General features: G+C 34.8%; 1 protein-coding gene across 1 annotated transcript in view; it reads right to left on the bottom strand.

Annotated features, from left to right (window-relative positions):
- CCDC88A (coiled-coil domain containing 88A) overlaps positions 1-17,501 on the bottom strand; it is an 81,568-nt gene that overhangs the window by 13,733 nt on the left and 50,334 nt on the right. The window contains exons 17-25 of the mRNA XM_029287196.1: positions 17,149-17,290; positions 15,917-16,093; positions 13,793-13,954; positions 10,162-10,439; positions 9,869-10,012; positions 8,669-8,855; positions 3,682-3,827; positions 2,078-2,170; positions 930-1,144 (exon numbers count right to left, since the gene is read on the bottom strand). Coding sequence (XP_029143029.1) covers positions 930-1,144; positions 2,078-2,170; positions 3,682-3,827; positions 8,669-8,855; positions 9,869-10,012; positions 10,162-10,439; positions 13,793-13,954; positions 15,917-16,093; positions 17,149-17,290 — 1,544 coding nt within the window. The remainder of the gene's footprint in view (positions 1-929; positions 1,145-2,077; positions 2,171-3,681; positions 3,828-8,668; positions 8,856-9,868; positions 10,013-10,161; positions 10,440-13,792; positions 13,955-15,916; positions 16,094-17,148; positions 17,291-17,501) is intronic.

Genomic DNA, 17,501 nt, shown 5'->3' with positions numbered 1-17,501 from the left:
CTTATTTTGGGGTTTGTGTGCTAAACAGATCCCATTTGCTACTAATATAACCTAAGATCAATCAAAATTGGCCAGTGTTACTACTGAGCATATTGTTGTTTTGATGGCAGAGCACAATTAAAATATACAAGCAAAATGAATATTAATATGCCAATTGCTTGCTTCCCTAAGTTTACATAATAAGCACGGATGATGGCTATTCTTAAACTGAAGGCTAGAATGGTGTTGTGCTTAACATATTGGACTAGAAATCGGGAGAGTCAAGTTGTAGTCCACCCATAGCCTGGAAACCTTTGGACCAGTTGTTCTTTCTCAGTCCAACTACCTCACAGGGTGGTTGTATGGAAAAACAAGAGATGGAACCGTTATGTACATTGCCATGAGCTCCTGAATGAAAGGTGGCATATCTGTATTAATAGGTATATAAATACATTCCTCATCAATATGCAGCTGAGCTTTACATATAATATATGTGAACCAATACACCATCTCTTCCATGCAATGTTGGAGACAGGGTTGCACTTTATTAACTTCATCAGATGGCAGGTTGGTAATGGACATGCAGACAAATCAGATCAGCTCTATAACTAAATAAAAGATGTTCATAAGGAAGCATTTTACAGGAAAATCACATGATAAAAATGTTGTGAGTGAATGAGAAAAACAATATATATATAAAAGAATTCGGGTAAAGGAGGTACAAATTTCACCAGCCAACTCTAACCCATTGGTTAATTTCATTTTCAATAGTGAAGCCCTGAAAGACATTTAGGAGTATACTCTGCTGTAGAGGTTGCTTCTCCACTATCAACCACATAATAAGTACTGTATTAGAATACTTTAAATGCAGTTTCCTCCCCCCAATAGATTCTGAACTGGAAACATTATAGCAGATACTACTCCCTATTTAAATTTTAAAAATTACTCACTGCTGCTTTTTTTAGTTCCCACTATCTGGCCATCTTCAAGTGAATTTGAGCCCACAGAGGAACTATCTTGACTATCTTGATGTGGCAGCTGAAGAAATCCTTCACTAGATTCTGAGCGGGTTGGTGTTAGAGTCAAAGATTTGAGGCGTTCTCGGTTGACATCTTTCTTTGATTTTATCAATTTCCTCATTTTCAGAGTAATCCAGTTGCCTCTCCTTTTGAAAAACAAAATGAAAAAGAATGTGAAAGGTTTATACCAGTGTTTTTCAACCTTGAGAATTTTAAGGCATGTGGGCTTCAACTCCCAGAATTCCACAGCCAGCAATGCTGGCTGTGGAATTCTGGGAGTTGAAGTCCACATGCCTTAAAATTCTCAAAGTTGAGAAACACTGGTTTATACAATATAAAGAGAAACCAGTCAACTAAAACTGAAATGCTATTCATCTGATGAAATGCTGAAGATGGGACATGAGCATGCAGCAACAGCCCTTAAGTAGCGTACTATTATTTTGAAAGCCAATTAGCTCTGACTGACCTATTTAACGATACTGTATGTTCCTGAGCAGTAACTTCCTTTTTTTTTTTTAAGTTGGCAAGGAATTTAAGCCAAATGATGTTTCCAAATTCAGAAGAATTCTAACATTGACAACATTAACTCCTTCCAACAACTATTCTTGAAGAAAAAAATCAAAATATTCCACTTGAAGAAACACTTTTGCTTTCATGGCGAGGGAACTACAGAAGCATTAAACCATGTTTGTTATATTGCCTTTATTACAAAGGTTATTGTTACAGGTAATAACTCCCCATATGAATACTTTTAACCATATGAATATTGTCCAATTAATGTGATTTTATTTCTGGTTCTGAATGAGGCATTTTATAATTTTACATTGTACTTGACATACATTGTACTTTAACCACATCAGTTTTATAATACTTTATTTTTATTACGATTTTTAATTTGCTGTCTCAGTTTGTGGTCTTCTGTTCTGAATGGATAAATAACCAAAATAAATTGATTGACTGACTGATGAAAAAGAATGCTAAATTTAGAATTTGTTAACATTTCTCTGGTCATGTGACTACAACTTAAACAATTCCCAACAGAAAGAAAACAATGTCCTTTAACTTAGCGGTCACATTACCTTCTAGGGGGAGATGGTTCATAGAATTTATACTGATCCATAATCTTTTCTTCTAATTTTTCTTTTTGTCTTCTCAATTCATTCAACTTGTCACTATAAAAAAATACATTTCAGAAGGACATATTTCTACAAAATTGCTTTTCCTTTTAATTTTGTATCTAAATATCTTAATACCTTTTCATTACAGGTCTCACTTTATAATTAATTGTGAAATTGTTTTTTAAACAGCACATGATTGATCCAGATTACTTCCATGAAGATTTTGATTATAGAAATATATTTCTGCAAAAGGAAATTGTAATCAGGGACTTTTATGCTTTTATACTAACTTTTATGTTTTAATTGTAAACTGCCCAGAATCACCTACTGAGATGAGCGGGATAGAAATGTGATAGTAGGCAGGCAGGCAGGCAGACAATAGCATCAGGCTAGAAACCAGGAAACCCTGAGATCTAGTCCCGCTTTAGGCAGGAAAATCAGCTGAGTGACTTTGGGACAGTCATTCTCTCACAGCCCAACTTACTTCACAAGGTTGTTGTTTTGTGGAAAACAGGAAAAAAGGGGGTATATGGTGGGTTTGCCATCCTGAGTTATTTATAAAAATAATAGCAACAGGATAAAAAAACCTAAATCTAAAAATAATGAACCCACAATATGTTCTGTGAAAATATCCCCAGTATAAAGCACGGATTTTTCCTATTACAAGTGTGTGTGTGTGTGTGTGTGTGTGTGAGTTTGTGCCTGTGTTTTAACAAAGCAGTAACTCAGCCCCCAAAATTAAATCACTTTTTGAAATGGTAATTTTTAAAACATATATTGTTCAAAAATTGAGATTACCATGTTTTACATTGACAATTTCCCTTTTAAAATAATATTGTAAATTTCAAAAATTGGGATTACTCTTTTTCAAAGTAAATATATGTTTATCTCACAATTCCTATACTTTTCCCCATGGTTCTGTTTTAGTTTGTACACTTCTCTCTTCAGTATCAAAGGGCAGATTTTATTTTGACTAAGAAGACACCTTTGGCTACAATTCCCTTTTGCACAAAAACTGCATCTCCAGTCATGGATGATAGATGCTAATAATGAATGGGGTTGGCATGAAAATTCTCTCTAATTCAGAAGTATTTTATTATGCAGTTATTGGAATATAGTAGTCATTAAGTAGTCACAGCAAAATTCAGATTACATTTTAATGGTATACGCAAACATTAAATAATTAAAACATAATGCTTTAAAACAGTCATTTTATATAATTTACATCTTTAGTCAAATAAATTGAAAAGATGTATTTTAAATAATCTTATCATTCCTTATTAATAAAAAACATCAGGGGTAGAAACAGATTTGCTTATAACTTGTCATCTAGAAATCTGTCAATTTCTTTAATTGTTTACACAGAATTTGAGTAAGACTCATTCAAATTAATTCAGCACTGAATATGCTTTCATAGTGAACATGAGTGTCTAAAATCTGATTAGGTGTTAAAACATTTTTCATCAGTTCTTAAGAAAATGTCCCAATAACATTTTCATGATTTTTATTTGACAATTCAATGGCAGCTATGATTTTGTAGCTGGCTTTCCTGAATTGATACCCACATATATTGTCTTTGCTCAACATGGAAGAGATCTTTGCTTTCCATATTCTGTTCCAAAAGTGTTCTGTTTTGTAGCATTAAAGTCTGTATTTGGTCCAGTAGATGTCTGTTTTCTTCTTCTAAGTTCCCTTTTAGTTGGCTAAGCAACTGTCAAAATGTCCAAACATAACATTTAGTGCAAATAGTGACCCAATTTTATTTATACAGTGCAGTTAACTAAGATAAATAATTAATAACACAAGCTAGCCCTAGAAAATACATTATTTTCAGTTGCTTTTCTTTTAACCAAAAACACTCTGCTGGTTCTCTTTAAGTTTTATTATATTTTTGGCTATCAGTAAATATATCTAGAATTATAGCCAATGGGAATGGTATATGACAAATTTCTTTTGGGGAATATTTCAGGGCATTTGTCAGATTTTTGCCTCTCTTTTACACACAAGATGAAACAATGATTATTCAACATGAAGGTTTCTTATTTTTAGGGATAACAGAAGAATCCAACAATGCTAACCCATTCTGTTGTCCTAGAAAGAATAGATTGTAAATTGAGTAAACCGAGAACTCAGTTCTGCATTTACATTTAGTTTCATTCATATAGTGATGAACTATCATACAGTGATCAACTATCAACTATAGTGAAGTAGTAATACCACTTTATAATGCCTTGGTAAGGCCACACTTGGAATACTGCATCCAATTTTGGTCACCACGATGTAAAAAAGATGTTGAGACTCTAGAAAGAGTACAGAGAAGAGCCACAAAGATGATCAGGGGACTGGAGGCTAAAACATATAAGGAACAGTTGCTGGAATTGGGTATGTCTAGTCTAATGAAGAGAAGGACGAGGGGTGACATGATAGCAGTGTTCCAATATCTCAGGGGCTGCCACAAAGAAGAGGGAGTCAAGCTATTCTCCAAAGCACCTGCAGGCAGGACAAGAAGCAACGGATGGAAACTAATCAAGGAGAGAAGCAACCTAGAACTAAGGAGAAATTTCCTGACAGTTAGAACAATTAACCAGTGGAACAACCTGCCTCCAGAAGCTGTGAATGCTCCAACACTGGAAGTTTTAAAGAAGAGACTGGAGAGCCATTTGTCTGAAATGGTATAGAGTTTCCTGCCTGAGCAGGGGGTTGGTCCCTTCCAACTTTTTTAATAATAATAATAATAATAATAATAATAATAATAATAACAACAACAACAACAACAACAACAACTACTACTACTACTACTACTACTACTACTACTACTACTACTACTATTACTATTATTATATAACAGAGATCTGTTTAATAAAGGAACAAGGAAAATTGGGAATGTGGGAATGTGGGAGAAGAGCATAAATAACGAAAAAAAGTTTTATGACTAAGCCATCTGGGTCACACCAGAAATCATAGAAAAATCACTGTTCTTTCTAAACTTGTTAAGACCTGGCATCCTCTTGCATACAAGTTGTTATAACTAACTAATCTACATGATCTGGAATGGATGACCTTAAGACAAAGGAATATGGTGTAATTCTTTCTGTCTACAGTCTCTTGTACAAAACCAGAGAGCTAACTGATAATGTTTCATAAAGGGATTGCAATGAAAGGTACATTGGGGGAGAAATTTCACAGAAGAAAATCCATCATTAATTCTTTATAAGAAACATTTAGCCCAGGATAGATTGACAGGCATAAAAAGCATGAAGGAAATGACTGATATTTCTCTATGTGACATGTCTGGATTTAAATTTAAACAGAAGAAATCTGAGTTTCTTTAAGCCCATTGCCTTCCAATCAAAACATTTGTACCTACACCAAAGGGAGTAAGTAGTATATATGCAGGGCAAATCCAAGAACTGAAATGCTTATAAACTTGAATTACCATTGGAACCAAAAGTTTTATATTGTAAGGGATTGGACTATGTCCCCTGTATATGTTCCTACCCAACTGGAGAAACTTGTCTGTTAAGACCTAATAAGCTGTCAGTAAATTCATGTAAATATTCATATTATCAGATTTCTTTCATCAAAAGCACAGAGATGTTGACCTTTTGGATAAAGGGCATCTATTGATGGCTGTCTAATAAAGTATGACAAGCAATTGTAAAAAAAATAGTAACTCTATGGAAAGATTAATATTATGAAACAAAAAGTAATTAAAAGACTTATATTGAAAAGTGATTCTTTTGAAGATTTTCAGGTGCTACATTGCTATCCCTATACACCCCAAATAATCTTTTAGGAATTGAATCCAAAGAAGTTTAAAGCCCTAACAGCAAATTCAGATCTGATTTGTTTTTAGCAACATTTCTTTTCTCCAAAGAGAGTAGTATCAAGTCCTTTATGCTAAATGGATGACAGATGAAAGGCTCCCTCTCATAGTCACATCAATTTATTTCCTTCTTATAACTGAATTGGGGGGAAAATACGTTGGCATAAATTGTTGGCTGCCCCTGCAGCCCACTTTCATTGCATCTCAACAGCCTCCCTATACGTTGCCTTCACAGGAGTTAACAGCTCGTTAGTTTCAGGGCTAGGTGGATTTCATACTTTTTTTGCCTGTCAATCTATCCTGGGCTAAAAGCTTCTGCCCACCTAGTAGTTCGAAAACATGCAAATGCAAGTAGATTAATAGGTATCACTTCGGTGGGAAGGTAACAGCATTCTGTGCACCTTTGGCATATAGCCATGCTGGCCACATGACCAGGGAAATTGTCTTTGGACAAGGGTGGCTCCCTCAGCCAAGAAACAGAGATGAGCACCATGCCCTAGAGTCATACAGGACTGATAGGGAAGCCTTTACCTTTAGTTTCAGAGCAGTGATTGGTGGATTCCCTGGCAAGAGTCTGTATCATTTTACATTTGCTCATGTTGAATCTGCTATTTTTACACCTAGTATCCTAATCCCTTCTTCTTGGTTATTAACTGATAAATTCTAAACAATTTAGTGTGATCAGCAAACTTGCTTATTCCAATTATCACATCAAATTCTAGATCATTTATAAATGTTAAAATATACCAGTCCTAATACAGATTCTTGGGGGACCCTACTAGTTATAACCCTCTATGTAAAACATGTTCATTTATTCCTACTTTTTATTCATTATGCTTTAGCCAACTACTTATTCACAAGAGAATCAGCCCTTTTATTCTGTTGCTGTTAAACTTACTGAGAAATCTTTGATGAGGGACTTTATCAAAAGCTTTTCAAAAATCTGACTAATGAAGTCTATTGGTTTGCCCTTATCCACATATTTATTAACACTCTCAAATTCTCTGCTAAATTAGACAAGATCTTCCCTTAAAGAAACCATGTCAAGTATCCTTAAACAAGGCCTATGCCTTCCAACTCTTCCTGTCTAATTGGTCCTGGACATGGAATAGGTAGCATTTCAAAGAAAGCTACTCTGGTGGTTCTGGCTTCCAGCTTAGCCATCTGAATTTAATTTCTAGGTCTTCCCAACTATATTTAAGAAAGTCATTAGTGCCCACAACAATTGCCTCCTCTCCAGCAATATCTAGCAATCTATCTAGACAGTGCATAGTACCTGTAACCTTCATACAGGCAGACAAATCACCATGCAATCAGCAGCAGACACCAGGTAGTCACCACCAGACACCCAGCCATTTAAATTCCTAATGATCAAATCATCTGCCACCAGAAACTTCATTACCCAAGGAGAATTCTCAATGCAAGAGAAAACCTGTTCGGACTTTAAGGAATGGGTTTCTTCTAAGGGAGAACTTCCCTCTTCCTTAGACTGATGTCTTCCTTCCCCAGGACCCTCGTTCTCTGAAACAGCCAAGGAGCTGTCACCCCATGAATAAGACTTTTGTTACATCTCTGAGCCCTTCACTTGCATCTCTCCCTCTCCCCACTGTTCCAGTAGAACTATATTTCTCTCAGGGGAATTGTTTCCTGAACACCAAAAGCTGTTTGCACTGAACACACACCATGATCTCTTCCAGTAATCCCTATTTAACATTTTCTGCTTCTCCTCTGCTCTTAGTCTTGTTTCAACAGTTGTGGATTCAAACTTTCACTTTTATCTTTTTAGCCTTAATTTTAATTATTTACTGAGTATTTCTTCACACAGCACTAACAATCTCCTAGCAGGCAGACATTCTGGTCAGAGAGAGAGAGTCTTGGTGTAATCATGCTCACCCTATTGCAACTGAGATGGAAGAAGAATCAGAGAATACATGCTTTTTGTTTTTGTTTATCAAACATTGCTTGTTTTTTGGCTATACCTATCATGACATCCATTTTATCCTCCTAAACACAGGAAAAAAGGTACAAAGCTGAGGAAAAAGTAAAAGACAGAAAAGAGTGGAAAATGGCCAGAAATTACTATACCGAGTTGAAAGTTTTAATATCAAATTATCTGCAACTTTTCTGGAGATGAATGAATTAATAAATCCATTATTAGATGCATTCTCAAACTTAGGAAACTTCTTAACTCTTTATGTAAAACATAAACCCAATATTTGATTCAATAAAGGAAAATTTATTAAAGTTGTTTATGGTTTTTAATATCTTGGTAAAAATATACAAAATCAGTATTTTTTAAAAAAAAAAACTTTAAAAAATTATAATGGCACCATGAAATAAATTCTGTGATTGGAAGTCTCTTTTACAAATAAGTCCTATCTTTGATGCTGAGCTTTGGCGAAGTGAGTGGGCACGTTTTGCTATTTCATGCCAGACAGGCCACCATCACATTCTGTTCTAACTTGTTCCAACAGCCATCAAAAATACTCTTCTACCAACAGAATCAGACTAAAATCAGCCCCTAACGAAGTTCCAAACTATTCCAACTAATGTCTTCTTGAAACCCAGGATAGAATAAATTAAGGCCAAGGAATTTAGAGACCATATTTAAAAATATGTTAAATTATGAAATTTGTAATTCTAATTTATTTATAAATGCATATAAATATACCATATATTTAATTAAACTGTAATAAAGCATTGTAAAGATAGTATAAACTGATTACCTCGCACTGATTATTTAATTTTGTGTGAGTAATGTCCAGTTGTTGATATTGTTCTTTAAGTTTAGAAAATTCAGCCTCCAGTCTTGTTTGCTCTAGTTTAGAACTGTTTAATAAAGTTTTTAAATTCTTGTGATCAACCTGAAGAACTTCATTCTCTTTCAAAAGTTGTATGTATGTATGATTTAATCTGTAATTAATAATGATAAAAATGAAATAACAATATTACCATAAAATTTGCTTTCACAAACTGTCTGTAAACATTATGAGAGATCCTTGGTGCTTTCTGATGATGTTACCTAGTTAGGGTAATGAAACATCTGCAAGAAAACAAGCAAATTCAGAGAGCACCATGGACCCCTGTGAGTTATGCATGTAGTATTGTTCTTAACAACAAAAACAAAGCATGAGTACTAATGCTACAACCTTTTTTGTATAGTATTTTCCTCATATCTAAGATGGATTTCTATGAATTTATTAGAGATGGATTGCAATGTTCTTAAAATAGCTCAAGTTTTAACAATGCTTTTGCACTGTGCTGAGTAAAATCCAATACCGCGCCAATGGAAATGTCCTGTTTTTTCTCCTTTCCCATTCCCCTTTATTCCTCAAATCTCTTCCACTGATTTTAAAAACGTCAGAACAGATTTTGATTTCAAGACAAGGGAAGGTTATCTTTCTACTGGTTTTGCCAATGGAAGCAATTACATCAACTGAAAGACTTTACTGTATTTCAGTTATGATCATGGTCAATTTCAATCTCTATAATACAATATATACACAGAGCCTAAGGTAGTCCTTTACTTAACAACCTGGAGCAGCCTGTAAAGTACTTCTGACTGTCGTAGAATGACGTGCCTCCATTCCCCAGTAATGTACTTGCATTTCAGGCACCTTGCAAATGGCTCACCTTTATAACTGCTTGCAATATCCTATGGTCATGTGACTGTGATTTGCAACTTTACTGATTTCTGGCATTTTTTGCCAGTTTCTGCCAAGAAACATTCATTCATAATGGGCTGACACTTATGATTTCAGCGTTCACTTAATGACCACAGAGATTGCCCTAACAATCGCCACAAAAAAGATTGTAAAGTAAGGCCACTCTCAGCTTATAATTGTAATAACTTACAACTGAAAATCTGGTCCCAATTGCAGATATAACTCAAGGACTACTTATAATTCATTAGTATTGTTTCTCACCTATCATTTTCTTCACAAAGCTTTTTGTATTGCACTGCTACCATTTCATGTTTCTTGTTTTGCTGAAGCATTTTCTCTTGCTCCACTTTGAGGCCTTTTTCCAATTCCTCTAGTTGTACTTTTTGCTGAAGTAATTCACTGTATCTGTCAGGTGAATATAAAATTATAAGAAGTATTCTCAAATATAAATTGTAAAAATAATTAAGAAACTATATTTTGCTTTTTTATTAAACTGTTTATTAAATCATTCTATGGCTTTCCTAATTTAGCTAGATTTAGCACAATGTAATTACCTGTCTTCTAAATCCTTATATTCTACCTCAAGATTCTTATGTGCAGATTTAAGGTTTCCATGTTTAGAAATGAGAGACTCATATTCAGCTGCTTGCCGCTCATGAAGTTGTTCCAATTTTTCATGATCTTTGATTAGAGAATCATAAAATGACTTCAGGTCTTCCCGTTCCTTTATTATGGATTCATTTTCATTTTCTAAGGTTGATTGTTGAATCAATAGCTGTGCATTCTGGTTCATAAGTGATGTGCTTTGGGAATTAATTGTTGAATTCTCCACCTACAATGAAAAAAATTAGTAATTAGCCAATGTATAACGGACTCCTTTTAATGTATGAAAAAAGTATTTTTCGTTGCCATCTTCTTTCAGCTACAGGTAGCCCTTGACTTACAACGGTTCATTTAATGACCATTCAAAGTTACAACGGCACTCGGGAACCAACACCACACCGGAAGTCAGCATGCCTTGATGCTTGTTATGGATGGCTCATCTGAGTTTTCATGTTTCACAGTAGACATCTGAACTGATGGTCGAACCACGCTCCATGAGCTTCATTAGCAGTACTCCTTTGGCATCTTCACATTTGGCGGGATTTTTTATGGACCACTTCCGGTGTGGTGTTGGTTTACGATAATGCTCACCCACACACTGCTAGACGCACCCAAGAACTTTTGAAGCAGTTCTGTTGGGATGTTTTTAATCACTCCCCCCCCCAGATTTGGCGCCAAGCAACTACTACTAAGGAATTTCAAACCTTATAAGACGTTATGACAAGTGCCTTAATTTGAATGACGATCATGTCGAAAAGTAATGTAATGTTGTAGTTTTCTAAGGGGTATAATAAAAGTTCTATATCTGTGAGTGTGTGTCATTGATAACCAAATGGAGGTTTATTTCTGAATTGCCTTCATAGCTTACTTGCAGTTTCTTTCTCTCAAAACAATATGTTCTGAAAGGGAAAAAAAAGAAGAAACCACAGGTTAAGACTTCCGGTTTTGCGCCTGTAGCACATGGCCGTGCGAGAATGGACCTCCGCTCTCCACGGCTAGTATCAAAGAGGTGACCGTGAAGGAGGGGCGCCCCGTTGATCAGGAAGTGACGGTGGTCACTTCGTTTGGTTCAAGGGAAGCTCTCCGAACCCGACAGGAGAAAGGCTAGTGTGAGATCAGCATCTAGCCCAAGCTACTTGCAGCCGAAGTCCCACAGCATGAACATGAACATCGGTGAACAGCGTGCTTGGAATTGGTGAGAGTACTGATCTTCTTTCTTCTATCTACTAATTGAATTCTTGAGAAAGAGCCCCAAAGCAAGGAAACCTCCGGAAGTGAAGGGAGGGGACTATATCCCATTTCCCTTATACACGGAAGCGGCGAATTACTATTAAGGAGGAAAGAGATATACTAAAAGTTGATTTAAAATACTAGTCTGGACAAATCTAGGAACTAAGAAACTGTCAAGATTATACCCTAAAGAGTTTTTGATGGAATTATAAAAATATACAACAAAAATAACTTTTTGATTGAAAAAAAAACTGAAAAAAGAAATAACTGCTGACATCTAGTGAAGAATCAGAGCATAGAACACTAACAATAATGACTCAGAAATTGGCAGAATGCCTAGAAATAAAGAAAAAGCTGTTCCTTTGAATTGCAAATAACCTTGAAGACAGCTGGGAACAAAGGAAGAGCCAGCTATAAGATTAAAAAGTGTCTGAAAGGGGAAAAAAAGACCTGGACTATTGCTTAAATCTAAGAACTGTTTATGGAAAAGAAAAACCTTGGCTTTTGGCTAATCTTTTAGAGAAGAATTTACAGGAAGGATTTAAAGTGGCTTAACACACTGAATTGTAATTTTGACTGACTTGATAAATTGACTTTTGAATTAAAACATTGATGAAAGATTAATTAAAGGGGGGAGACAACATGGACATCACTTACATATCAAAAAATGACAGGATGGCACATTCAATATTTTCTCCTGAAGGATTTAGCCTGGAAAATCAAGAGCCTCCAGAAGTAATATTTCAAGGCAAGATAAATACTTTACAGGAGGAAATATATGTAATGTTAGGACAAATACAAATGACAATAGACTCAAATCACAAGGAAATTCAAAACAACTTTGATGATTTAAATAAGCATATTTCCAATCTAAATCTACAATTAAAAAACACCCAGGAAATAACGAATGAACAAATAAATCCGATAACTGACTACAAATTAGAAGAATATGATCAAATTGATGAAATAACAAATGAAAAGAATTACAATTTAATACAAACAGGAAAAAATCTACAAGGTTCTGATACAACAAGAAAAGTGGACTATAGATTTACCAGGAGAACCATCAAAGTATTCATCTTACTTACTTCATCTTTTGTATTCCCAACAACATTTGTAAAAACACAGGAACTGCCGGGTAAGTGGATTATATCAACCAGGAAAACTACTTGGCAAAAGAAAAAGAACAGAGACAGATACAAGAGATTTGACTCGCCATACCAGATGGACTCAAATACTTTGGCCACCTAATGAGAAAGAAGGACTCACTGGAGAAGAGCCTAATGCTGGGAAAGATTGAGGGCAATAGAAGAAGGGGACAACAGAGAATGAGGTGGCTGGATGGAGTCACTGAAGCAGTAGGCGTGAGCTTAAATGGACTCCAGAAGATGGAAGAGGACAGAAAGGCCTGGAGGAACGTTGTCCATGGGGTCGCGATGGGTCGGACATGACTTCGCAACTAACAACAACAACAACCAGATGGACTATTACGTGAAAAAACATTTATTTGAATATGGCTAAAAGAATAGAGAACTTTGAACATAAAGGGGCCCTATTACAAGAGAGATAAGAGATTTAAGTAATATAGTATGTTCCATAATATATGAAATGTAAAAATAGTAGGTTGATGTAACTTTTATTAATTTAAGTGAAAAGGATGTTATATCTAAATACTATAAGATAGATAAAAAGTATAGTATTTTTATAATGCATGACATAAAATATTGGGATGATGTACTTAAATGGGAAAATTTGGACAGTTAGGTGACTAACATATGAAGAAATTATGATTGGTAAGAATTGGATTGAATATAAGGAAAATTACCGTAAGCGTAAACAAAAATTACAAAAATAGGATGCATGCTGAACTAATGAGATGATGGATATAAGAATAATATAAGCTGGAAAAAATGTCATACATAGAGATTATTACTATTTGTATAAATATAAAACATGTCTATATCTGATCATTTATATATTGAAAATATTAATAATTATATTTTGGTTAAGGTTGAAAGAGAATATAAATGGGAGAAGGGAAGATCAAAGAAATATATCATTAATTAATATACTAATTATGGAATTATCAAACTTAATCATTATTAATTATTATTGTCCTTTTTTCTAGTTAAAATATAAACCAAGACAACACGCTGTACACCAGGCACTGACAGGTCAGCACAGGATAATGCGTACTGAGTTTAATACTGATCACATGACTGAGGTCATAAACAGGTTGTAAAGTTTTTTTTCAGCACCATTGTAACTTTGGTCCCTGAATGAATGGTCAGTAAGCAAGGACTACCTGTAAGTTATAAATGTGGAGAAAATATTTATATATGAAAACAGAACCTGAAGTTTTGCATTTTGAGTTTGCAGGGTTGTATTTTGCTCCTGTAAGGAAACAGTCTGTCTTTGAAGTGCTAAAATCTGAGCTTGCAAATTATTATTCTGCGTCTCATGTTGCTTTAGTTGAGTTTTCAGGGCTTGCTTCTCTGCTTGCAGAGTTGCATTCTTTAGAAATAAAAAAATACATATTAAATGCATGTACGTCTTCAGTAAAACAAAAAAAAATAAATATTTTTAAAATTCTGTATCCAACATTAAAAAATGTCCAAACTTTCAAAATTAGTAAATTAAGATCACAAATTATAAGCATAACTTAAAAACAGATAATATTTAAGTTAAAATCCCACATTTCAAGCTGAAACTATAGAGACATATTTAAACAACACTATATCAGAGGTCCCCAACATTTTGGGCACAAGGGACTGGTTATGTGGAGAGGGGGTTTTCCGTGGACCAGAGGGGGTGTGGTTTTGTGTGCTGCCTGAATCCTGTGGATGGGGCTTTGCTTGTTTGTGCAGACCGGTTGCTGGCATGCTGCGGCCTGGCACCAGTCCACAGACTGGGGGTTGGGGACCCCTGCAATGTATGACTAAGGGACAGTGATTAGGAAATCAGGGTAGAAACGGGGAAATCTTTGTTCTAGGCACAAAGCCAGTTGAGTGAACTATCACTTTCTCTCAACCCAGGAAGGACGGACTGGCAAACCACTTCTGAAAACTTTTGCCAGAAAACTGCAGGGACTTGTTCGGGCAGTCTCTGAAAATCAGACATAACTGAATGGATGGGAACTAATCAAGGAGAGAACCAACCTAGAACTAAGGAGAAATTTCCTGATAGTTAGAATAATTAATCAGTGGAATGACTTGCCTCCAGAAATTGTGAGTGCCCCAACACTGGAGGTTTTTAAAAGACTGGACAACAATTTGTCTGAAATGGTATAGAGTTTCATGCTTAGGCAGAGGATTGGACTAGAAGACTTCCATGGTGCCTTCCAACTCTATTCTGTTATTCTAGAAAAAAAAGAGTGCAGAAATGTTGTCAAGGCTGGAACTGTGACCAGCCTGTTACAGCCTTGGCAACAGTTCTGCAGTCTTTTTTTCTGGCCAGCACAGCTTCTCTGGATCAGAGCAAGCTGAAGAAATCATATGCTCCATAAGACTGCTTCTCACTCATGAATAAAGAGTGGGAGATGAGGAAAGGAACATCAGGCTTGCAGCCTCAGTGGAGCCTTTAATTGGCACTGGGTCTAAACAAATCCCACTTTCTAAAGCACTTTGGACTACAATTATTTAAAGGCTATAAATGATCTTTGAAACATTTTTATTAGACCATTTGGTAAACATTCCTATGGCAAGTGGTGTGACTAACAGAAAAAAAAGGAACAAGAATTTAAAAATTAATTTGCAGCATAAAGCAAAATTAACAGTTGGGATTAAAAAAGTTTTTAAATGGACAAAGGGAACAGAAATGTTTTGATGGACTTTGTTTATACAGTATTAAGTTCCTCTGAATTAATTAAATACTGCATCCTTCCATGAAGAAGTGTTTTGTTTGGATTCTCCAAGGAAAATGATTGATAGATTCTAAAAGAGTTCTTGGAGAACCCAAAGACAAAAAAGGGTCATGTGAAGGGGCACAGACTGCAGAATTCTGAAGAAGAAGAAAAATTCTCCTTTTTTATATTTTTTTCATTTTGAACTATAAACTATGATAAAGATAGCTACCACTAGAAAAATAGTAGCTAAAGAAGGGAAGGAGAAAATTGTTGATTGACCAATCTGCTGAGATAACACCTGGGAATTTACAAAGAATGCTTGAGAAATGGGAAAGATTGTCACAGCCTCAACAGCAGCTGTAACACAGAGGAAAGACTGAATTTGGAAGAAAAAAATTCATAGAAATACATACTGCTTATACAGTAGTCAAGAGGAAAGTGAAGGAACAGGAGGGAACCATGCTTGGGGCATGCACACAACAGGCCTGTGACTAACTAAAAACAAATTAAACAAAGCCCACACAGCTCTAAAAGATTCTAACATGTTGTCTGTACAAACATATCACCTGTGTAAGATCCACAACAACCATGCAATGTTTAACAGTTTCTAGTAAAACAAATGAAATACTTACATTTCTTTCAACTTCAATTAATCTGTCTTTAACCTTCAAAAGTTCTCTAGTAGTTTCCTGATTCTCTCTTTCCCATTTAGTGACAGGCTGACTTTCTTCATCAAGTTTTGAAGAATAACTCTGTACCATTTTCTCCTCCTCTTGTCTTTGCTTGAGGGCTTCATAATTCTTTTTCACCTAAAGATAAATTAGTTCAAATTTTAATATACAAATTATTTATTACATTTCTACTCTATTTTCCCTCAAAAAATATATACATTTTAGCTTCATAAAAACCAGTTGGAGGTTAGGTTGTTAAGTCAGAGTAAACTGACTGAATGGAGACCTGAACCTAGGTCTCCCCAGTTCTAGTCAAATAATCTGATCATTATTAAGGACCATTATTAATTGTCTTTATTTCTATAACAGCCTCTTTTGCTATGAACTGCAAAAATAAACAGGATAAAATGCAAATAACAACCTGATCTCAAGATCTGTCAACATTATTATAGAAATGTGGAGGATAACATTGAACACTTCTTGTCATTATTTATTGTTGTCATAAATACTGCATGCAAATATTTAGTATTTGTTTAGCCCATATCAAGATTTTTTTTTAATGAATGCATTGTTAATTATTCCATTATTTCATTTATGATTCATCAAGGCTCATACAGACCAATACATGTTCAGACTACATGCTATACCATTTGGAGTGCACCTTACTGAACAGAGATAGAATTCAGTTTCCAAGCACTCAAAAGAATTATACATCTAAATATTCTTATGACTTAATAACTTTTAAACTATATTTTAAATGATCTTATTTTTTCTATAAAATTCAAGACTCAATATTAATAAAAATAGAAATATGATGCAAAAATTAATACTACCCCTCATTTTTAGAGTAATTGGGAGCCAGCCAGCCAGAATAAATCAAGTAGAGTGTAACACTTGCAAGAGAGGCAGAAAGAGTATAGTGAAAGGAATTCTGAATTCTGCTGAGCTAAGGCCTAACAGCTATTCCCCCACTTTCCTATTTTGAAAAAAAGGAACAGTTTAACAGTGGAAAAGTACAAGTTGTGGGAAACTATACTTTAACAATGCTTTTGCTTTCAAATTAGCAGTGTTTGTAAACAGTAAATATTTTTAACTTATAGATTTGCAGTTTAATAAATGTAAACTTTTTATGAACTTAAAAATAAGTTGCAGTTACTACATCACAAAAGAGATGGGAACAGGTTTTAACTTACTATCTTAAGCTCTTGGCGCAACTGTCGATTTAGATTAGTTGATTCTTCTAATCGCGCTTCCAAGGCAGCAATTTTTTCTTCTTTTATTTCAAGTGATTTCTTCAGTGTGGACTCTAACCTTGACTCCAAAAGTTTGTACTTACTGTTTAATGAAACAATTTTAATGAAGTTGTCATTATCAGTAATTCACTTTAAATAAATCATAACCTTTATGTCAACTTAATGAATTTGAAATTGCTAAACTGACAGTTTTGGAATATTTATATGAGAAAAAAAACACTGTTCCCAGATGTCAAGAGTGTGCATGTGTTCAAAGCTTGACCTAAATCTATTATTTATTTATTTATTTATTT

The sequence above is a fragment of the Protobothrops mucrosquamatus genome, unplaced genomic scaffold, assembly GCF_001527695.2.
Source record: "Protobothrops mucrosquamatus isolate PMUCROS unplaced genomic scaffold, P.Mucros_1.0 scaffold_256, whole genome shotgun sequence".
Classification (NCBI taxonomy): domain Eukaryota; kingdom Metazoa; phylum Chordata; class Lepidosauria; order Squamata; family Viperidae; genus Protobothrops; species Protobothrops mucrosquamatus.
The sequence above is the reverse complement of the archived record's forward strand: the minus strand, read 5'-3'. Positions and strand labels throughout refer to the sequence as shown.